Raw genomic sequence first — 23,479 nt, forward strand, 5'->3', positions numbered from 1 at the left:
TAGTCATCTCCCCACTTCCTTCCCTGCTAGCAGAATGAATATAACAGCCTTATCCCAATTACTTGCATTTTCCAGTATATTTTTAAAGCCTCAGATTTCTATTAACTTTGTGTTCAGGAAATTGGAGAAAATAATTGGACTTCTAAATGTAATTTTTAAAATTGTAAGTTATTTCAGATTTGCTTTTTTGTGGTTAATTGCTCTCCAGTGCATTGTTGTTATTGTTCCGAAACAACCTTGAGCTCCCCTATTTCTGAACTAATTTCCCTTGAAGAAGTCATGTTATTACTGGCAGGCTTTAAAAGATATTTGAGAAATAGCTACCATTTAGTTACTGAGTGTTTATGTGTGTCAAGGACTCAATTCAGCAAGCACACTCCTCACAGCTGTCTCTTGAGATAGTTGCTGCTTCTATTCCCATTTCACAGATAGAACCAAGGCGGCCAGTGACTCCAGTCAGCATTGCTGTGTCTGGCGAGGTCCACTATGTGCAGGGCCTTTGTCTTTTCATCCTCACACACACTTGTGGAGGTTGATAATATTCTCCTTCTTTACAGATCAGAAAATTGAGTTTCAAGAGGAGTTAAGTGCTGGGTAAGATTACATGGGTATTAAGTGGCAGAGTTGAATTTTGAGTCCATTCTATTTTCCACATCTTGGAAAGCACATGGTTTTTGCACCACATCAAACTGAAAATTGCGTAAAATGTGGAAGTAAAGGGCACCTGGGTGGCTAAGTGGTTGAGCGTCTGGCTTCGGCTCAGGTCGTGATCCAGGGTCCTGGGATCGAGTCCTGCATCCGGCTCCTCACAGGGAGCCTGCTTCTCCCTCTGCCTAGGTCTCTGTCTTTCTCATGAATAATAATAGAATCTTTTAAAAAAATGTGGAAGGTAGATGATTCTCTGAAGAAGGAAACCCTGTCCTTGCCCACTTCACCATTAGGATAATCATTTCTTCCCGGTGTTTTGACAGGGTTTTAGCCTGGCCCTGGGTATCAAGTTTGTGCTGAATAAATCTGGTGCTCTGTCAGCCTTGTGAGTTTTTGTCTGTGGGGCCTCTGTGGTGCTATTGCAGCTTTGCAAGAGATCTGGGATTCAGTAGGGTTGAGATGGGGAGGCTTGGATGTGTGGAATTCAGTGATAGTTTTTATTTTTTTACTTGTACCCAGTTCCAGAGATAGAGCTAAGAATGCTTAACTTCAAAGTCCTTTAGAGTCCTTAGTTGATACCATTCAGGCATCCATCAAACTAACCCAAATGAAGACATGGACTCCTATAGACTCCTAGGACTACTCCAAAGATCTCTATGAACTCCTGAGTCTTCTGCCCCTCTATCCATACAATAAATGATTTCAATACTTACCATGAAGAATGTGTAAAGACTGGATATTGTGCGGACACTTATTTCTGTGTCTCAATGCCTCCTTGAGTTTACACCTATCCTTTGATCCTGACTCAAAGTTCTGGGGAAAAAGTATTCCAATATAACACTCCTATTCAGACTTTGGAGTCATATACTTTCTTCTAAAAGAGTTCATTTTGTTGTTGCTTTTGAGAGAAGAGAGAGAGCGTTGGGGGAGGAGCAAAGAGAGGGAGAGAGAATCCCAAGTAGGCTCCATGCTCAGCACAGAGCCCAATGTGGGGCTCGATCCCACTACCTCAAGATCATGACCTGAGCTGAAATCAAAAGTCCAACACTCAAACGACTATGCCACCCAGGCACCCCTATGGGAGCTTGCTTCTAATGTATCACCCTCAGCATTTTTTTTTTTTTACCCTCAGCATCTTCCTTTTATCATCCTTTATCATCTGACACCCACAGTTAACTGACTAATCACTTGAATCAGTCAATGGCAGATTTGGTTCTGAGGACAGATAACCCCAGTTCAGGTGAAGTTCCAACTAATTATGCTGCCTCCCAATATAACTTATCCAACACCGTATTTCATTATTTCTCTTTATTATGGAAAGTCTTTTCCATGCACTTTGGCTTTTTCTTAGGGGATTCCTGTAACCAAACATACTTCACATTCTTACGGCAAATAAACCAGTACTTTCCCTGCAACCCCTAATGAAGCCTACTTAGACCACCATCACTGTAATGTTTTTCATTTTCTGAAGTCCCTCAACCCTTGATTGCTATGAATTTTTAATCTCAGAATTCTATTGGGAATTATATGGAAATGTAATAAATGTCTATTGTGTGAATGAGGAAGCAGTGATAACAACTGACCAGAAAAAAAAAAGTTTATTCCTCAAATCTTCATAGACACAAAAGTTCCCCAGTCTGTGGAATGAGGACACCAGCAAAGAGGTTTTCACTGACATGGTCTTCAAGCATTTCCATGATCTGTGATAGTGGAAAAAAGAGAGAATCAAGATGGAGCTGGGCTTCCTGAACAGTGAATATTCCATCCCTTAGGTCTGGGTAGCATACTGCCTAAGGAAACTGATTAGCACAGAGGGAAATGAGATTTATTACTTATAAGTATCCAACAAATAAACCTATGAACTATCTGAAATTTGCCCATCAGCGGCCCTTTCCCGATAAATGCATTTTTCTATAATAGGTTGCATTGTGAGCAAGATGATGTCTATGAAAAATATTTAGCCAGAATTTTATGGAAATGTGAGAGACAAGCCAAGCGGGTCTGACTGCATTTGGAAAGAGTGTGCATTACTTACCCTTGCTGCAAGGAGCATTGTACTCAGCAATTGCAAACTCATCTGAATCAAAACAAAACCATTAGGTGAAGTGAGAGGGAAAGAAAACATCTATGGGATGCAAGTCAGTTAAAAAATCTTTTATTATGGGAAGAATTGTATCAGAAACATAAGTATCATCCATTTGATGTGTTGCTTGCTGTCTTATATTGCTAACTCTTCAAATACAATATGTTGTATTCCTCTTTCCCCTAACTTCTGAAAGACAGTTCAAATGTTATACTTATTTAAGTCTCATGTTGTCTTATAGTTAACTAATCTGAAGAAAAGGGAACGAAACATCCCACAGGTGGTCTCTATTAGTAGTTGATGTATTTACACGATAGATAGTTTCTACAATGTATGTATAGAAGACAGAAGAATCAGACTTGATGGAGACAAAACAAAGTAGTAAGAATAATTAGTGTAATAATTTGCCCCTACACGTTTCTCAAATCTAAATTTTTGTGATCAGAAATTTAATTTCTAAGTGAAAGTTGTTCATACTCACCTGTCTCATAGTAATCATAGACTTTCACTATGGCTGGCTTCAGATCTCTTACTGGGACATCTTGCAAAACCATGAAGGACAAGCTGAGTGTCTGATTTGTCACCTAGAAAGCAAAAGGAGATGACAAGCTTTCTTCTCTCTTCTTTGAATGAGTTTAATTATTCATCTACTTCTGGGGAGAAAAAAAACTTTTTTTTTTTTAAAGATTTTATTTATTTATTCATGAGAGACCTCTCTCTTAGAGAGAGAGAGGCAGAGACATAGGTAGAGGGAGAAGCAGGATCCATGCAGGGAGCCCGATGTGGGACTCGATTCCAGGACTCCAGGATCACGCCCTGAGCCGAAGGCAGATGCTTAACCGCAGGCATCACAAGAAAAAAAACCTTTTTTTTTTTTTTTAAAAAAAAAAAACCTTTTTATCAACTAATGGTGTCCTTAAGTTTTATAGAAAGCTCCCAGGGTGCTTGAAAATATCCCTAAATTTTTCTTAAATAACTCAAACAATTCATATACTCCTATCAATGCTGGTATGTGCATTCTATTTATAATGGGTGAATGATAATATGATTTTTGTTGGTTGAATGGCAATGTTCATTTTTACAAATCCAGTGATTTTGTATAGTTTTACTCCTCTATCTTGTAGAAATACTGTGTTGACTTAAAAAGTAATATAAAAGGTCGATTGTTACAGTCTTATTACATTTTCAAAACACTTGTAAAATAAAATGTCCATTAATATATGAATAAATAATGTTAGAACACATAACTATAAAATGAGATGGGTTTATTGGTCAACTCATCTTATCATTTTATGGTGCATCCTTGCTGAAATGAGTATTTTCCCCTTTTATACTGTTGATGTGCTGTTGAAATTGAGATGTCATTTATATAATTGATGTATTTGAAATACAATATATAATTGACGTATCAACATCAACATAATAATTGATGTTGATATAATAATAGAAGGAAGAAATCATTGGATTTACCATTGGATTTCTTCCTTATATTACTCAAAGCTTCAAAATAGCTTATGGACATAACAAACACATTGTATAGAGAATTTTTTGCTTATAACATTCTGGAAGGATTTACATCCCAAAATTATAATAAGCTATTTCTTCCCATAGTTTCACATGAAATGTGAATAAAGGAGAGGAGAATATTTACTGGAATTAATATTAGAATGCTCAAATTTTTGCCATGGAGGTGATGTCTCCAAAATGCCTTCATTCACGTCCTTTAGAATAGGATTATTATAGTCCTCTTAGAGAGATTATTATCTGTATTTTTTTTGCTACTAGAGTGGCAGGGCTCTCACCTTATCCAGATAAATCAACACATGGTTGTTGCTGACTTCTGTTCGGCTCACATGGCTAGATCTCTCAAGCTGAAGAAAAGTATGACATCACAAATGTTAATAAACAGATGAAACCTCTGGGAAAACCAGAGAAAAGAAGAATTGTTATTACCAAATTAAGCCTAAGAGGAAAGTTTCTTCAAGTGATTTTTGTAAGTGAAGAGGGTAATGTTTTCAAATTAAAAACTGAAAGATAATTGGGATGCATGGGATGCAGGGTTTGATATTAGTATGGCACATGACTATGCATAAAGTTGATACATCTGAAGAAGAGTGAAATAAATATCCTAAACTTGGGAATTCCCCATATTTTGATGTTCAGTTTACATTTTATTCTTTTGTGAAGGGCTTTTTTTTTAAACTTTATTTTGCTTTCTCTAACTTACAGCAATTTCATTTTTCTCTGAACTTCTGTAATAATTACAGTTAATGTCTATTGGTCATTTTCATGTTTTTTTTTTCTTTCTACTGGTGCATAAACTTTAACTCATTTTTTAAAAAATGTTTTATTTATTTAAGTAATCTCTACACCCAGCATGGGACTTGGGACCATGATGAGATCATGCTCTTCCTACTGAACCAGCCAGGCGCCCCTAAGCTTTATCTTCTTAAGAGTCTAAGCTCCATGAAAAGTGGGAACCTGCTGACCTTCTAGTAGATGTGGCTCATAGAAAAGAGCTGTTTGTAACATGAAACAGTCCCTTTAGGTGTATCAAAGCAATGGATGAAAGGGCTGCTGGAGCTGGCAAGATCACCACATCTGCCCAGAAGCTCAGGAGGCTAAATGAATATTATACCTAATATTATATTATCCCAGTCTTAACCAGTTGTGGAAGAATGACCACAGAACTCTGTCTCAATTGGACAGTTAAGTTTATTTATTTTTTAATTTTTTAAAATTTATTTATGATAGAGAGAGAAAGAGAGAGAGGCAGAGGCAGAAGCAGGCTCCATGCACCGGGAGCCCGACGTGGGACTCAATCCTGGGTCTCCAGGATTGCGCCCTGGGCCAAAGGCAGGCACCAAACCACTGCGCCACCCGGGGATCCCGACAGTTAAGTTTAAAAGGAAGACTGATTAATGATGAAAATGTCTCAGCAAACCTTCAGAAGGAAGGGTGAATGTTTTGTGGACCATTTGTGTGTGTGTGTTTTAATTTATTAGTTTTTAAAATAAGTACTTTTTAATGGGAACAACTCGACCAAAAATCTGTCACAGAATCTTGAGATCCATTAAAACAAAGTTTAATGAGGAAAAAAACCCACACCAAAAACCCTAGTATACAAGCATGTTAAATTATATTTCTCAGATTGGAGAAAGTATTATTTAAATCAGAAGTGATTTAAAGTATTTTAGTATTTTCTTAGTGTGAAGATACCTAAAACATCAAATAAGATAGAGCCTCCTGAACTTATACTAGACCTACCATTTTCACTGTTGGTTTCAGGGGAATGAAGCCAGATACCATCTTCACGTCAGTGATCACCATATTGGATTCAGGACGACTCCCGGTGTAACTGAAGAATTAGGGAAGAAAGGAATTAGGGTCTTCTGTGTTGTTAAATATTCTCTTTTTCTATGCCCATAGCAAGCCCTTACAGCCTTCAAAGGTATATGGAAGTCTTCCTAAATATCCACCTTATGTGGAAGATGGTTGTGCATTAGAGTCTCCAGGGAACTTGTTAAAGCCACAAAGACCAGGCTGTCCCCTAGACCTGATGAATCAGGACTTCAAGGGTGTGGACTCCAACCTCTGTAATTTAAGACAGTAAGTGATGCATAGCTGGGTCTGAGACCTCTAACCTTTGCCACTTATTTGTTATGTATACTTTAACTTTTTTTTCCTGAATCATATCCCCATCAAGGCTAGAATACTCTTGTGGACAGACACATTTTTTTGGTAAGCCCTGGAGCTACTTGAATACTGCCGCATATATATGTATGTTCCCCCCAAATTGATTATTTTGTATATAACCTGAGAGTTATTTATTGCCAATAGTAATTCTAACTAGAGTCACTACTTCCTTCTATTCATACTTTTCAGGAATTCTCCATCTCTGCCCTGGATAGAGCAAAGATAATCTAGAATTTCATTACAATAGAATGAAATCAGAGAATGAATCGATTACATCAGAATTAAATCAGGAATTCAGGTCAGAGGCAAGGGCTAATATTCTTTTGTTTTTAGTTGTTGTTGAGGGGAATTAATCCTTAAATAATGAGGTTCGACAATCATAGATCCTGGAGGCAGGCGATGTACGATGTATATAAACCCCACCATGGAGAAGTTCTGTATGAGCATGAGGACACATTGCTTTTTCAATAAATGTAGTGCAACCATTTATTGCCACACTGCTCAGCTTTGGGAGGAGTTCCAGTAAGAGGACTCGTTGTTATATCTATGAGATGATTAATTCAGAAGTCTCACCTGACATTCAGCAAGATATGGAAGCTGGTGTGTGCTTTGGGTCTGTCACAAGTTTGGGGCAGAGTCTGTACCTCCAAAGCGAATGGGGACTCTTCCCTTTCTGGAAGAATATTGTACTTCAAGGATGTCTGTGGAACATCAGAGACAAAAATCTGTGTTTCTCTCTTCACCGGCACCCCTCCCAACTTCCTCAACTCTTTCTCTGATTTGCCCTATCATTTGCTGAGTTAGAGGAGTTTTCGGTGAGAACAGTTATGTGGACACTGCCCCATGTCCCCAAGAGTCTCACCTGGAGGTAGACACACCCTCCTCCTGTCACCGTCATGGTGTATTCCTCGGGCACCTTTGGCAATGAGGTCTGCTGTAGCAACAGGCGGTTGTCATCGTCCACTTGGAATTTTGTGAAAAATGTCCCTGAATATTGGATGGTCACCTGGGTTGGCTTCCCAGTCCTGGTGAAAGTGGCAGCTCCGTATCTGGACAAGGACTGGAGAGCCACCACTGTGTCCTGGAAGAGACGAGTGAGAGAACCTGCATCGTCATGGTAACCTACTGAGGGCCCAAAGGCCCATGTTAGCTGATTTCCTCTTCCCTGCTTCCCTCACTACTTAAATATTGGAGTTCTAATTTCAAGATTGGTTATATTCCTTAGATAGATAGCAGACCCATAACATTCACGTGTGTGCCTTGGACTGTATGCTTTGGAAGCTTACTTTATTTCTCAGAAAATTGATCTTTATTTATAAATATTGTGGGATATGGAATGTGGAAAATATATGTGAATGGGAATCATTTACTGGCATTAGCTATTTGCCTAAGAAGTGTCACTTGATAATCGTGGTCATATCTGCCACCATCCAACCGTAGTTCAGTCTGGCTCTCACTCCAGATTAAACTCTACTCTGCTGCTGAGGTCAGTGCCTGAGAAAATCCAAGGTCCTTTGCAGTCATCATCAGGGTCATGCTTAATTATAATTATTTTCTTGATTTATGGAATTTTTTTGGCTCTCTCTCTTTTTTAAAAAAAGATTTTATTTATTTATTCATGAGAGAGACAGAGAGGCAGAGACATAGGCAGAGGGAGAAGCAGGCTCCCTGTGGGGAGCCTGATGTAGGACTCGATCCCAGGACCCCGGGATCACAATCTGAGCCAGAGGCAGATGCTCAGCCACTGAGCCAGCCAGGTGTCCTTGGCTCTCTTTTTTATTGGAAGCCTGGATTCCCCCCATCCCTGCATGTCATATTCTCAATTCTCGTCAGCATTCAAATCTGAATGACAGTCTTTAAATAATAGATTTCTAAGAAAGAATAGCTTTTAATAAAAGTATTCAGTTTTCTTCCATTCATATAGAAAAATAAGAGATTAAGTACTATGGACAAAAGATGAGATGCCATTTTGTCATATTCTCTTTCGCTTTGAGGTTTACCCTATAGGCTAACCTCTAAATTCTCTGAAGAAGAAACTTCCTGCTGTGTACATACTGATGAATTTTTTTATATATAAGATTATATAGTTAGGCTTAGGATGTTGGTACCATAAAGAAAGTTCTTCATGCTCCTGGTGAACAGATGTTTGTATAGTAAGAGGTAACTAGTGGAAGCATAAAATGTGTCAGCTTTACAACAAGCCAGTTAAAGGGGACCTACAAATAGAGACATTTGCAAGGAGAGATTAGTGGGTTTCGAGTAGCGTTCCTGGGAACAGTTTGGAAGGCACTCTTAGAACTTCCAGAAGATTCCAGAAGGTAGATTCTTTTTTTTTTTTTTTAATTCATTCTGCTCTGACCATTGCATACAGGGTCCTGTTTCTTTAGAAAGATAAAGTTCTTATTGGGAAGAGGGGGCCATGATGATAACAGGGATAGGGTGCCAGAATTGCAGGCATTCTTCCTTATTTCTCACCATCCCTGAGTACCTATAATATTTTCATTTCATGTAATTCTCAACTTCAGGTTTTCTTCTTGCATGTCTTTACATCTTGTTCAAAACTTTGTTACCTAAAGGTGAAGTAAAAGTTTCCGGTAAACACAGACCTGGGTGGAGGAGAAGCCCCCCTGGGAATTCTGTTGCTTTGTGATCCATTTCACGATGCGAGAGGCAGAAGTCAGCTCCTCTGAGGTCGGGGCAGGCTGGGCCATGAGGTAAGCCAGGAGCACATAGGACGTCATCTCCACCTCAGCTGAGGGAGCCCGGGGTTGGTAAAAATGCTCCACTGGTGCCCTGGGTTTCTGAGGTCGCTCCCAGTGGACAGAACTCTCTGGAGATGAGAAAAAGAGATGTATGAGTGACTATATATTCTTATTTAATTTAAGGTGAAAGTACCTAAACCAGAGCTGAAGTGAGGGATACATTCCAATCATATTCTCTTGAACCCGATCTAGATGCTTTTTCTTCTGTGTAAATCTGGACTTGGTTTGTCTCAGCCAGCCTAAGGCAGATGATTTGCCAGAGTCAGAAGCCCACAGTCGTCCAAGTTTTCAAATGGTTGCTATGGTTGGGTTGTTGCAGAGAAAGAGCAGAGCAAATTCCTTCACCGATTGTAGTGATTTCCTCTGTCTGATGTTAACCAGACCTTACCTGGGCTTTGCTAAATTTTCTATAAATTTTTCTATAGCGGTTTCTTGTGATGATCACAGATGACCCGAGGTAGTAGAGTTCATCCTCGTTAGGCCAGAAAAAATAACTAATCCTTAAGATACCAAAGGCTGACAAAGGTGTGAAATAATGGGAACTGATTCACACTGCTGTGGGAGAGCAAGCGGGGAATATCCAGCAAAGGGCAAGATGTGCTTAGCCTACTAATCAGCAATTCACTTCTCGAAGGATAGTTTAGAGAAACCCACACATAGGCTCAAGGAGACATGTATATGGGTGTTCACTGCTGCATGGTTTGCAGGAGGGACAAATAAGAAAGAAGAAAAGATCCAGGTGGGGAGACTCCTTAATATAAATTATGGCCTATGTGTGTATTGCAATATATCATGTGGCAGTGAACATAATGAACTACAGGCACTCATAGAGGGGACTCCTATTAGTACAATGTTGAATTTAAAAAAGAAAAGGCAGACAAGGAAACAAGATGCAGAAATACTGAAAGGTGTAATACTGATTATCTAAAGATGAAGAACACGTATAAATTCTGAATGTTGTCTAGAAATGCATATGCAGTAAAAATAAAGAAATCCATGGAAATTGTAACGCTAGATTCCAGGTAATGGTTACCTCTGGGGGTGGGCGTGGTACACAGGGAATTTTTCCTGTACTGGTATTTTTGTATTTCTTCAGCTGGGGGGAAAGTATAAAGTGGTTTGCTAATGATTCTTTGAGCCTTTTTGTATATCTGAAATACTCCCAGTACATTTTAAAAATGAGCAATTTTTTTTGAAGATTTTATGTATTTATTCATGAGAGACACACACAGAGAGAGAGAGAGAGAGAGAGAGAGAGAGAGGCAGAGACACAGGCAGAGGGAGAAGCAGGCTCCATGCAGGGATCCCGATGTGGGACTCGATCCCAGGACTCCAGGATCACGCCCCCTGGGTCAAAGTCAGGTGCTAAACCGCTGAGCCACCCAGGGATCCCTAAAAATGAGCAATTAATGGCACTGCCAGGGGAGAAAGGTAGAATATGATTTATTTGGATAAAATATTATCATTTGCATTTTATTTTCTATTTCTTTGATCCGTCCGTGATCAGTGTATACATAGAAATACTGTGTGAATACAAATAGATTTGTCAACATGATCAGACTTGTGATATGAACATAAAATAGCAGAATTTATTTGTGAGTGATTTCCTTCAGCCCTTTCTTGTGTTTAAGATGATATGATGCACCAGGTAAGGATTGGGTGAATATTAAGAACAGCTATTGTGGGGGATCCCTGGGTGGCTCAGTGGTTTAGCGCCTGCCTTTGGCCCAGGGTGCAATCCTGGAGTCCCGGGATCGAGTCCTGCGTTGGGTTCCCGGCATGGAGCCTGCTTCTCCCTCCGCCTGTGTCTCTGCCTCTCTCTCTCTCTCTCTCTCTGTCTATCATAAATAAATAAATAAATAAATAAATAAATAAATAAATAAATCTTTAAAGAAAAAAAAGAACAGCTATTGTAATCATAATGGGTAATACTTCTATAGCACTTACTATGTACCATCATATAGTCTACTAAGTGCTTCGCTTGTATTAATTTACTTAATATTGACACAACCCTGTGAGGTAAATACTATTATTATCCTCACTTTACTGATGAAGGAATTGAGACACAAATTAGTTAAGTGACTTGCCCAAGGTCCCATAGGTAAAACGTTTTGGAGCTAGTCTCCAGAGTCTGAGCTTCTCACTATTAGAGTATACTGCCTCTTATCTTCTGATGTGTGACTTGCTTAAGAAATCACCGATTTTCAGGACACCTGGGTTGCTCAGTGGTTGAGCATCTGCCTTCAGCTCAGGTTGTGATCCCGGGGTCCTGGGATCAAGTCCCACATCAGGCTCCTCACAGGGAGCCTTCTTCTCCCTCTGCCTATGTCTCTGCCTCTCTCTGTGTCTCTCACGAATAAATAAAATCTTAAAAAAAAGAGAAATCCCCGATTTTCTAATGATATAGACAAAAGAAGAGGGGGTGCAAGGAATCACAGGAGGTAGGTGTGGGAGGATATAGAGAATGGGGGGTGGGAGAGGATCTCGGATGTGTACTCACCTTCCTTCACAGCTTCCTCATTAAGTAAGGTGAGTATCTCTCTCCTCCTTTCCTCGTTACCTGCCAGGGCAAAAGCGTAGGCCAACAGTGCCTTGGTGTAGACATGCTTTCCATGGGGTCCTTCCTTTGCTGACTTCCAGGCTGACTCCAGGCAGAACAGAGCACTGCGGACAACAGGGTGCTGAGGAAAGAGAACAAGGAGGCAACCAAGCTATGTGAATAGGGATGCTAACATTCCTAGGTAAACACAGATCATTTTTCAAATGCATGTGTCTATCTGTTCTCATTCTTTTGGATAGAGAGAAAAATATTTTTATGCTATTATTACATTCATAGGGTGGACACACAGGCCATATTTTTAGAATTCATTTTGCATGTGTATATGGCAGTAGTGGGAGGTCTTAGGGGAAAAATAGCTTAGAGGCTTTACTGGGATAGTGTAAATCTTCTTAATGGATTGGCCAAATTTTCAGTTGACCTGGGAAACACCAGCGTGGCATAAAGGGACATGATTTTCAGTAGGATCATTGTTCTGAGCAGGGCAGCAGTTTCATTGCATCCAGAATGATGGCTCAGCGAGGGAATGAGGTGGTACATACAGTGATTGAGAGAGGGATCTCCAGAAGGGCAATGGTGATGTAGGCAGAGAGGGTCACTTCGTCTTCCACTCCACCCTGTAATGGTGAACAAGAGAGAGGGATTTGAGTAATTTAACTTCTGAGAATGCTCTTGATCGGCTCTTTGCATTCTACTGTGTCCTGGAATTTATCCTTACTCATATTCATCCCCAAGGGACAAATGATCCCAATCAACCTAAGTTCTATCCCCTCTTTCTTGGTACTATCCAGGCTTTTAAAATTAATCAATTAATTAGTTAACTAATTAACCTTTCCTAAGGAATTCCTACATTATTACTTCTTCTCATCCCTGTAGACATCGTAGATGGACAAATCGAAACTAACTCTGAGAACACCCCACCTTAATGGCATTGTTGAGCAGAGACCCGGAACTCCTGAAACAGCCATTGTCCTTCTGCTTTTGGGAGAGCCACATGAGGGCTTGGGTGATGTGTGCTTCATCAATGAAGATATGGGTTCGAGCTTGGGCAAAAGTCTTCAGTACAAAGGCAGTGAGCCTGAGCAGGGGGAAGGAGATGATGATATTTATGTTGTTACAATAGTTTTATAACTATGGCACAGTAAAGGCTTCGTATGACATGTTTATATTGATGTGAGTCACCTGACAGGCATTCCTGTGTATTTGGAACTCCTATCTCCTTTAGACTGCTTGGTTAATCTGCTAGATCTAGTATTTCCTTGCTAACTCATTTTCTCATTGCTACAGAGAATCTAAGTACTTCTGATGTTACTTAGTTTTACTTATCTGAGTAAGGTTTGCCATTTTTCTTCTCTAGAGATTTCCATCTGTAGACGACAGAATCTTCTTATATTGAAAACTGAATAACTGTGAACCGCTTTGCTTTGCCTTAGCGATTTAATTTATTCATGTATTTTTAAGTAGGCTCCACACCCATCGTGGAGCCCAACAAGGGGCTTGAACTCATGACCCTGAGATCAGGACCTGAGCTGAGATCAAGAGTCAGGTGCTTAATTGAGTGAGCCACCCAGGTGCCCCATGCCTTAGGGATTTTATTTTATTTTTTAAAAATATTTTATTTATTTATTCATGAGACACAGGAAGAGAGGCAGAGATATAGGCAGAGGGAGAGGCAGGCTCCCTGAGAGGAGTGTGTTTTAGGACTCAATCCCAAGACCCTGGGATCTCGACCTGAGCTGAAGGCAGACACCCAACCCCTGAGCCACCCAGGCGTCCCTGCCTTAGGGATTTTATTTTTTATTTATTTATTTATTTATTTATTTATTTATTTATTTATTTATTTATTTATTTTTAAAGATTTTATTTATTTATTCATGAGAGACACAGATATATACAGAGAGAGGCAGAGACACAGGCAGAGGGAGAAGCAGGCTCCATGCAGGGAGCCTGATGTAGGACTCGATCCCGGGTCTCTAGGATCATGCCCTGAGCCGAAGGCAGCACTAAACCGCTGAGCCACCCAGGCTGCCCTGCCTTAGGGATTTTAAAACAATGTTTCATGTCACTGGGTCCTCTTCATTTCTTTCAGAAAAAAGGAATAAATTACTGAAGTTATTTGTAGTCAAGATGAGTATGATCTAAAAACATATTAAAAGCTAAGTTAACATGGTTTACCTAGAAGTTATATGATATAGTCACTGGCCATATATTAAAAAACTGGGAGCTATTTTAGAAAAAAATAACGATTAAAAAAATAGCTATTTCTGGGTCTGTGGGTGGCTCAGTCAGTTAAGCACCTGAAATTAAGTGTACAACCCTTGATTTTGGCTTAGGTCATGATCTCAGGGTCATGAGATTGAACCCCAAGTCAAGCTCTGCATTAAACATGGAGCCTGTTTAAGATTCTCTCTCTCCCTCTGCCCCTCTTCCTGCTCGTGCGCACTCTTTCTCTCTCTCTCTCTCAAAAAAAAAAAAAAAGCTATTTAGAAAGAATACCTTTTATTAACAAGATGAATTTTGGGGACCAATCTAACATACATGTATTTAAATGTCAGCTTCTCTGTTTGTTACCTTGCTACTCTTGGTATATTTTTTATTATAACCAGCTATAAGTTTAATAATACATATCTGACAAGGTTACTAGGAATATAATTGTGAAAGAGCTAGTACAAAAATAGGACCTCAAAAAAACTGTTCCTTACCAAGTATTGCCCTTATTCTTGCCATATTGCTCTCCAAAGGTGCTATACGAGCCATCACGGTGTTTGTACTTCAGCTGTCTCTGGTAACCTAAAATGGAAGGTTAATGAAACAATATGACAGGTTGTATGCGTTGTGGCCAGAGAAATTACTAAAATGCCTTGGTCTCTCTTATGATAGTTCTTAAATTTTGCTGTCCTATGTTACAAGGTTCTTAAACCCTTATTAGAGACTGGACACTGGATAATAACCACAAAATTAATTATTATAGCATTCTTATCATAGTAACTATGGTCCTCTGATAAGCTAACATATCATAGAATTATTAAGTAATTCAAGTATTTTGAGAAATCCAATCTATTGTTAAAATAACACCGAGAAGTCTTCACTCACTCATTTAATCACTCACCAGTATTGAGGTAACCAATGGCCTTGGACATGACTTCTGGAGTCAGCTGGTGTGTTTTATTTAGATAATTCAAGACATAGATGTTGGGAGCAAAGAGGACCATGTTCTGTTCTCCACAGCCATAGGGCATTCGGAGGAGATTCTGTATGTTTTGCATGGCAGATCCCAGTATGTCTCCTAGGGAATTGGAGAGATGGGAGGTCATAAGGCTTATATATTATAATCTATCAGAATCATTAAGAAGAAATGAATCACTTTAGGAAGATTGAAAAATGAAGATTTTTAGGAAGTGTGAGTTGTCCAGGGACAGAAGTATGATTGGGAACAATCCAAAGCAGGAGGGGAGAATCAAGTTGACATTATAGTTGGGATTTCAAGTATTTATGGAAAAGAAATATAGTAAAAACTATCAATGTAGTAGAATAATTCACTAGGGCCAGAGCTTACCCAATACTGAGATGGAGGCTCGAGCAGATTCTTCTACTACATTCTTTGGCAACTTTAAAGATAATTGTTCAGACACCTCAGCATCTAGAGGAATAATGAAAATTATTTCCACCATATATCTTCCTGAAGAGCTCCAAACCAAGAATCCAGAACTGTGTCTTACTTACACTTACACTTCTGAAAAGTTGTCCTCCTTACAATATTCCTGCTTTCAAAAATATATGTATCTTAAATGTGTACCGACAGGATTCTGAGATTTCCAGAAATTCTCCTTCCTCATCCCTCTTTTCCCCTGCATGTAGAGTGCATTCCATAAGGCTACAAAGTGCCCACGAGGTTGACTCTGCTGTAGTCATCCTGTGACTGGCAGGAGATGTAAGGTGATCTGTTTAGTGTCTATCCCTAACCTCCTTACTCAAAAGTTTTATGAAAAAACTCCCAATGTATACATAGGCAAAGGAAAAATCTCTGAAATTTCTTGAATTTTATAATAATGCTCTGCCTTACTGCCATCAAATTTCACCAGCTATGAAGGTAGTATTTCTATGGAAGCCCTAGACATGGAGTGGGGGTGAAGATGAACAGTGTTTGACTTACTGAAAATAAAAAAATTGCTGCTAATAGGCAAACATTTACTGTTATTTTAGTATTGGTAAATTTCAGGACAATGAAAGAAAAATGTAGTATTTTCATGCTGCATCCCCTTGCTCATGAAATTAATATTGATATTTTTGCCAGAGGGTACAAAATTTCAATTATGTCGGAGGATTATGTTGTACATCTCTTTATAGAACAATGCCTACTATTGACTTAATTATAATTCAATTAATTAACATATAGTATATTATTAGTTTCAGAGGCAGAGTTCAGTGATTCATCAGTTGTATATAACACCCAGTGCTCATTACATCACGTGCCCTCTTTAATGCCTGTCACTCAGCTATCCCATCCCCCAACCCTCTCCCTTCCAGCAACCCTCAGTTTGTTTCCCATAGTTAAGAGTCTCTTATGGTTTGTCTCCCTCTCTGATTTCATCTCATTTTATTTTTCCCTTCCTTCCCCTATGATCCTGTTTTTTTTTTTTTTAAGATTAAAAAAAATTTTTTTTAAGAGCGAAAGAGCAGGCACAAGCAGAAGGAGCAGCAAAGGGAGAGGGAGAATCAGGCTCCCCACTGAGCAGGGAGCCCCACATGGGGCTTCATCCCAGGACCCTGGAATCATGACCTGAACCAAAGGCAGATGCTTAATTGACTGAGCCAGTCAGGTGTCTCCTCTGTTTTGTTTCTTAAATTCCACACAAGTGAAATGATATGATAATTGTCTTACTCTGATTATTTCTCTTAGCATAATATCCTCTAGTTCCACCCACGCTGTTGCAAAATGGTTAAGATTTCATATTTCTGATGGCTGAGTAATATATATATATTTATATATTAATATATATTTATACCACATTTTCTTTATCCATTTATCTGTGGAGGACATCTGGGCTCTTTCTATTGTTTGGCTATTGTGGACATTGTTACTATAAACAGTGGGGTGCAGGTGTCTCTTTGGATTGCTACGTTTGTATCTTTTGAGTAAATACCCAGTAGTGCAATTGCTGGGTCATAGGTTATCTCTACTTTTAATTTTTTGATGAAATTCTATACTGTTTTCCAGAGTCACTGCACTAGCTTGCATTCCAGAACAGTGCCTACTATTAACCATATTGTACACCTAAGCACTTGCCAATAGGATAGATTTCATATTAAGTCGTCTCATCACACAAAAAAATATGATAATAAGAGAGTAAGAGGAAACTTCTGGAGGTGATGGATAGGTTTATAGTATGGATTATGGAAAGAGTCTTAGTTGTACACTTATTTCCAAACTCATCAAATTGTATGCATTATGTTATTATGTTAATATATGCAATGTGTATTTAAATTTAACCATACAATTAAATACATAATATAATTACACATATATTATTTGTATGTTAAAAAAACTCTCTTACATTACCTCAAAAAAACTTTTATAAGAAAACAGATGCGGGAGGAGGGCGGGGGGTGGGGGTGAATGGGTGACGGGCACTGAGGGGGACACTTGACGGGATGAGCACTGGGTGTTATTCTGTATGTTGGTAAATCGAACACCAATAAAAATTAATTTATTAAAAAAAAAGAGAAAACAGATGCCACAGAGGTAAAAGACAAATTCCCAAGTGAAAAAAAATTACAACTTATTCAATAGATAAAGAATCAGTGTCATACAGATGAATCAGAAAAAAGACAAACCACTAAAACCTGAATGGTCAAAGAATATGATGATATTCATAAATAGTAAAAATAAGCTCATCCTCACTTGTGATTAGATTGAAAAAACAACAATATATTTTTCATCCAAATTTTTCAAGGAAAATTTAAAACTTTGATGGTTAAAGATGATGAGGATGATGCAGGGAAATATAAACTGGTGGGAATATTAACGTATTAGGTAATAAAAAAGGTCTTTAAAGGTTTATTAAAACTTAATATACATGTCCCCTCTTAATTATGAATTTCACATTTGGTATCTACCTTAAATATACTTGCATCTGTAGATAAGGAGGTATTCAATCATTCAGTCTGGAAAATACTTAAAAAAATAGAGGAATAGCCGAAAAAACCAATCAGAACTGTGACATATTGGTAGTATGGCAAAAAAGGGACTTAAAGGGATTACCTAGTTCTATAATTTAACATGGTTAGATTTCTAAGTCAGGTTGCCAAGTAGCAAGTTCTAAAATGTTACTTAGTTATAGAAGTTATAGAATGAAACTTATAACATTTATATAAATCACATGTATATAAACAAATTCACCTGTGCATATTATTTCTAAACATATATGGATGATCATTAAAGTATTGAAAAAGATTGCCAAAAAAAAAAAAGAAAAAGAAAAAGATTGCCATTAGTGTGAAGTTTTGTTTTGTTTTGCAAAGGAGAATGTATTTTTGTAGTACATGGGCAATTAAATTAATTTTAATAGAACTACTTAATGATTATAATGCTCTAGATACATAAGAAATAAATCAAAATGAAGAACTTAGGAATGGAAGAGAAGCCATGTTAAAAGGATTTGGTGGCAAATTCACTCGAATGTTGAAATAAGGCTAAACAACCAGGCAATTAAGGTTTTAGAACACATTTTATATATTTGAAATCTTGACAGTACAATAAGCATAATAAACAAATTAGGAGGTAGACAGAAAGGCAAGAAACACATGTATGATGTTGATCTGACATTGTTTGAGTTGAGAATACGTTGTGTTGTTAAGTATTTATTATTTAATTTTATTTGTGTGTGTGTTTGTGTGTTGTTAACTTTCTTAGTGTAGTAAGTTTCTGTGTTTTTGTTTAGACTAGAAAATTCTCCATCAAGATAAAGTTATATCTTCTGCTGTGAATTTCTTTAGTCTCTTCTCAAATGACTGATAGAGCATGAGGTACAAGGTAGAATCAAACAAATATTGATACTACAATAATAGTACAGACTAAGACAATTCTTTCTTCAGGACATAGCATGGTCCTGTTATCAAATGCTGTTAGCTATGCAAAACTGAATGTTGGGGTGGCTTGAATTCAGCTACTCATATATTGCAATACTAAATATTCAAGGTAACATTCCCTTTGGCAATATTCATTGATTCTACTTACTTGCTACATAACCACATCATATACTGGTCAGAAAGATATTTGGGTGTTTGCACAGGTGCTATAATTGATAAAGACTCAGAAGCATGGGCTAGGGATAGTCTCCTGATCAAATTATGTGGCTTCTCTAAGAACCAGGTGCCTTGTTTATCAAATGGTTTGATGGTTCTTTGGGTCTTAAGTCATAGGGAAGTGTGGGAATAAGATACAAAATTCTTTGAACTTAAAATGTTACAGAAACTTTAGACAATACTATTTTAATTGAGATGAATGACTCTTACCTGATGCACAGAGCAGGGAGTTGAATGTTGTTTCCATCTCTAGTCCTTCAGGCTTTAGGGAAAGAAAGAAAAGGCAGAGATGAGAACAGACATGGTATATTGATAGCAGAACCAAAATTTCTTAATAGTGAGGAGAAGAATTGGAGCTGACTTCCAAATGCATTACATAAACAAATCTATAAGTATAAGCAATATGAAGGAGACAGGTTGATAGATGAGAAAGTGAGGAAAAATTACGTGAATATCAAGAGAGAAATATGGAGAAAGAGATAACAGATAGAGAAAGAGAGAGGAGAAAATATTGTGAAAAATTCTGTGATTATTTAGCCCTTCTTACCTAAAACTTGGAACCTTGACTCACCGTTGTTTTTATTGGCTCACCATGATCTATCAAATGGGTAGGCTTACTTACTTCAACCAGCAGGGATTTAATGATGGTGTCTTTCTTTCCATATTCAGGGACCACTGTCACCTCAGTCCCACATAGCTCTTGTGACTCCAGTGCCTCTGCACTCACGGTGAAATTCACATTTCCTAAAAAATGGTCAGTATAGATGAGCACTATCTCCTTTCTCCATGTCTCCAAACCTCAAGATTTGTAAGTGTTCAATGCTTTGTAACTTTTTTTTGTTTTATAAAACCAGAGGAACAGGAATGGGAGGAGCATCAACTAGAGGCTAGTGATCCTAGAAATCCAAGGTGGCGATAGATGGAGGTAAAGGAAGTGAGGGTAGTCTAGACATCCTAGAATAAAAGACAAAGGACAAAATACTCTACCATGGTGTGTGTGTGTGTGTGTGTCTTTGTCTGAGGGAATTAGCACTAGATATAAGGATTCTACTGATATATACAATCCTTTTTTTTTTTTAAAGGTTTTATTTACTTATGCATGAGAGACATAGAGGCAGAGACACAGGCAGAGGGAGAAGCAGGCTCCATGCAGGGTCCCGACGTGGGACTTGATCCCGGGTCTCCAGGATCACACCCTGGGCTGAAGGCGGCGTTAAACCACTGAGCCACCGACCTGCCCTGATATATATAATCCTTGAGTAAAGAATTGTCCCTAGGAGACTGTCTCTTACCTAATGCCTTTGGCGTTACTGCCCAGGACACGGTTTGCCGGCCATTCCCACAGATGCAATAAGACTCTTGTTCCTTCTCCTGTACTAGGAATGCAGGATTTGGGTCTAGCTGCACACTAACCTGAAACCACATGTGAGACAGAGACAGATCACAGGGAGAAGGTGACCAAAGGGAGAATGGTTTGAAATAATGTATATTGGGGGATTGATTAGATTTTAGGTTGCCTAATACTTCAGATGATTCAAATGGAGAGCGACTACCTTACAGTGGATCTGACATCAAAATCTTTGTATTTTTGGATAACTACTCTTTCATGGGGTGAGACAGGAGATGAGGAAAAGTCATGATGGCATGTTGCCTGTGAGGGCTGTACTTCTCTGGCCTGGGATCTTGACCATTCCCTCAGGTCTCCTAGGAGAGTATATAAGATTTACAAATGGTTATAGTTTCGGTGGAGATCAAATACTTACACATAACTTTTAAAGTAAGGCTTACTATAATTAATGCTATATGATATATGAAAGTTAAATATGTGAAGTGTAGAAGTTTTTCAAAAGCTTGGGGGATCTAAGACATGAGAATGAAGCACGCTGATTTTTTATCACTGTGTCAGAAATCTTCATCGCGTAAGCTTCCTAACCTTATGGGGTTGGGGTAAGGGTGAGAAGTTTGTTTTAAGTTGCAAGTATATGGAAATATTATCAACCATAGCTTCTATACCATATGAATATCTTTGAGAGTATTACTCCTCGGGTGAGCACATCTTACACTTGTATTTCAAAAAATGCCATTTTAAATTTACTTGGCTGTTACACTTTGTGTTCAATGTACGACAGAGAGGTATTTACCCGGATGCATTTGGAAAGGTAGTTGAGGACCGTGGCCTTGAGGTTGAAGGCTTCTCCACGGATCACAGAGTAGGGCATTGTGAGCTCCACAAAGAAGGGCTGGAAGGCTTGGAGGGAGGTGGGAAGAGAGAGACCAAGTCCAGTGTCGTTGGACAGACAGAGCGCCCCTGCCTTCCACTCCGTGATGGTATCAGGTACTGTCACTTCCACTTCAGCCACCCCTGATGAGCTGGGGAGGATAGAGATGTGAAGAATAGAACATAAATAGTTAAATAAATCCTTTCCAGGAAGAGAATCCCTATAAATAATTCTATTGTCATGACTTAAATGCACTTAGTAGAAATAGCAATGAAGGAGAGTATAATCAAGGCTTAAAGTTGGAAAATATAAGGAGTCCTTTCCTTCCAATTCTAGTTAGTATCGAAATCCTGTTTTGACATATAACTATAGCATTATCTATTGTAGACAATATCATTATGAACTAAATATGTAATCTGAGATTACTCTTAAATTTTGCTCTTTGAAATACTTTTCCAATGAGAGCAGACTTTTAAGCTTTAATTCTACTACTACAGTGTGTAGTTGGCCTGACTGATTCTGTATTTAACTCAAAATTGTTGGCCAGGGAAGGATCTCTTATAGGTGTTAGTCTGTGTAGTGACTGGTCATATGTAGTCTTTATTCCCATTTTCTGGAAGTCTTAGGATTAAATGTATACAAAATTTCTTAGCTCTGATATAAATAGAATAGTGAGACTCTCATAGCAGAAGTGTTTATATTAAACCCCTCCTGAAAACAGCAATATATCTAAAAGAAATACTTGGATATTGAAAAATTAGCTAAAAATGGAAAATGGTGAGAAGTCTATATTGTTGCCTTTTACATATAAAGAAAGTTGCTTACTCTACCACCACCAAATCCCAGATCCACGTCTCAGGGAAGTACTTTCGCACAGTTTCGGTGAGAGGCTCGGAAACATGGACCATGTCTGTAAGCTCATGGGATCTTTGCAATTCAGATACTACTGTGGCGGGTAAGAGAGGAGACAGAAATAATGAATATAAAGATAAAGAGATTGTAATAGATTTTACAAAATATATAGACAGGGTAATGGAATAGACAGGAACCCGGAGAGGATGCTTCGGAGTTCAGGCAAAGCTTCTTTGAGGAGGTGATATTTTAGGTGAATTCTGTATTCTTCGATTAAGTTCTAAGTGAGTTGTGGGAAGAGAATCACAAGCAGAGAGCAGACACCTAGAGGCAGGAAGAGTTGGGATTGCCTGGGGAGTAGAAAAGGAATCCTCTGTGGTTATCTCAAGAGAAGAGAGATAGGACGTGGGTTGGGAGGAGGGCAGGAGTCAGTGTCCATTTGCTGTGTTCCTCTGTGAGATCAAAGAAACACCGTATTCGGACATGATGACAATGGGTCTCAGAAAGTTAATAGGAGTGAAGGATCAAGGATAAAAAAATTCTTTATTTCCACAATGTGCCAAAAGGTCAGTCAGGTTCTCTTGCCTATTTACCTTCTGTTAATGGCATGCCAGTAAATATTCAATAGCCGGCTGTCTGAAAAAAATTTGTGCATATATATATATATATACTTGTATATACACAAGTTTTCTATAAATTCTACTCTAAAGGTGATAGACTTTAATTTATACATAATAAAAATATATAATAATATTTAAATTCCACATCATCAGTTAATTTTCATTGAATGTTTTCCTGATATTTGACAAATTTTAGTTTGTACTCAATCTATATTCCACCATGATTTGACAATATCAGACTAGAAATAATGTTTGGTTACAATCTGATTCACCAGTAAATCAGCCATTTCACTGACAAATGGATGTGACTTTGACATGAATATTGGCTGATAATTTGGGGATGTTAGAGTTTCCTTACCTAACTGGTGAGAATGTAGTCCCAACTTGTGAACATTTCTATTTTGGTTTATATTGATCCTCTGCCTGGACATGATCTTTCCTTCTCAATCTTACATAGTCACACATCTCCATTTACCAGAGGCAGATTCTTTATGAATGACTTTCCTGGTTGCTCAATCAGAATTAATCCTTTCTTTTATACTGCATCTCTCTCTTTTTTAAAAAAGATTTTTATTTATTTGAGAGAGAGAGAGAGAGAGAGAGAGAGCATGAGCAGGGAGAGGATCAAAGGGAGAGGGAGAGGGAGAAGCAGACTCCCTGCTGATCAGGGGGCCTGACTCAGGGTTCGATCCCAGGACCCCAGGGTCATGACCTGTGCCAAAGGCAAACGCCTGACA

The 23,479-nt window shown here is 38.4% G+C and overlaps 1 protein-coding gene across 2 annotated transcripts in view; it reads right to left on the reverse strand.

Moving 5' to 3' along the window:
* Positions 1–2,202: 2,202 nt before the first annotated feature.
* LOC129517139 (alpha-2-macroglobulin-like) overlaps positions 2,203–23,479 on the reverse strand; it is a 42,329-nt gene continuing 21,052 nt past the window's right edge. The window contains exons 18-36 of one of the 2 annotated variants that reach the window (XM_055336788.1): positions 22,096–22,213; positions 21,193–21,421; positions 20,344–20,464; positions 19,674–19,795; positions 19,262–19,313; positions 15,303–15,386; positions 14,856–15,032; positions 14,449–14,536; positions 12,668–12,824; positions 12,289–12,363; positions 11,690–11,870; positions 9,034–9,257; positions 7,290–7,508; positions 7,001–7,128; positions 5,999–6,089; positions 4,534–4,602; positions 3,213–3,315; positions 2,684–2,725; positions 2,203–2,348 (exon numbers count right to left, since the gene is read on the reverse strand). In XM_055336788.1, the coding sequence (XP_055192763.1) occupies positions 2,332–2,348; positions 2,684–2,725; positions 3,213–3,315; positions 4,534–4,602; positions 5,999–6,089; positions 7,001–7,128; positions 7,290–7,508; positions 9,034–9,257; positions 11,690–11,870; positions 12,289–12,363; positions 12,668–12,824; positions 14,449–14,536; positions 14,856–15,032; positions 15,303–15,386; positions 19,262–19,313; positions 19,674–19,795; positions 20,344–20,464; positions 21,193–21,421; positions 22,096–22,213 (2,297 nt within the window). In that variant the 3' untranslated portion in view covers positions 2,203–2,331. Of the gene's footprint in view, positions 2,349–2,683; positions 2,726–3,212; positions 3,316–4,533; positions 4,603–5,998; positions 6,090–7,000; positions 7,129–7,289; positions 7,509–9,033; positions 9,258–11,689; positions 11,871–12,288; positions 12,364–12,667; positions 12,825–14,448; positions 14,537–14,855; positions 15,033–15,302; positions 15,387–19,261; positions 19,314–19,673; positions 19,796–20,343; positions 20,465–21,192; positions 21,422–22,095; positions 22,217–23,479 lie in introns of both variants that reach the window. The other variant, XM_055336787.1, reaches the window with a different exon arrangement.

Source organism: Nyctereutes procyonoides, unplaced genomic scaffold, assembly GCF_905146905.1.
Source record: "Nyctereutes procyonoides isolate TBG_1078 unplaced genomic scaffold, NYPRO_anot_genome, whole genome shotgun sequence".
In the NCBI taxonomy this organism is placed as follows: Eukaryota; Metazoa; Chordata; class Mammalia; order Carnivora; family Canidae; genus Nyctereutes; species Nyctereutes procyonoides.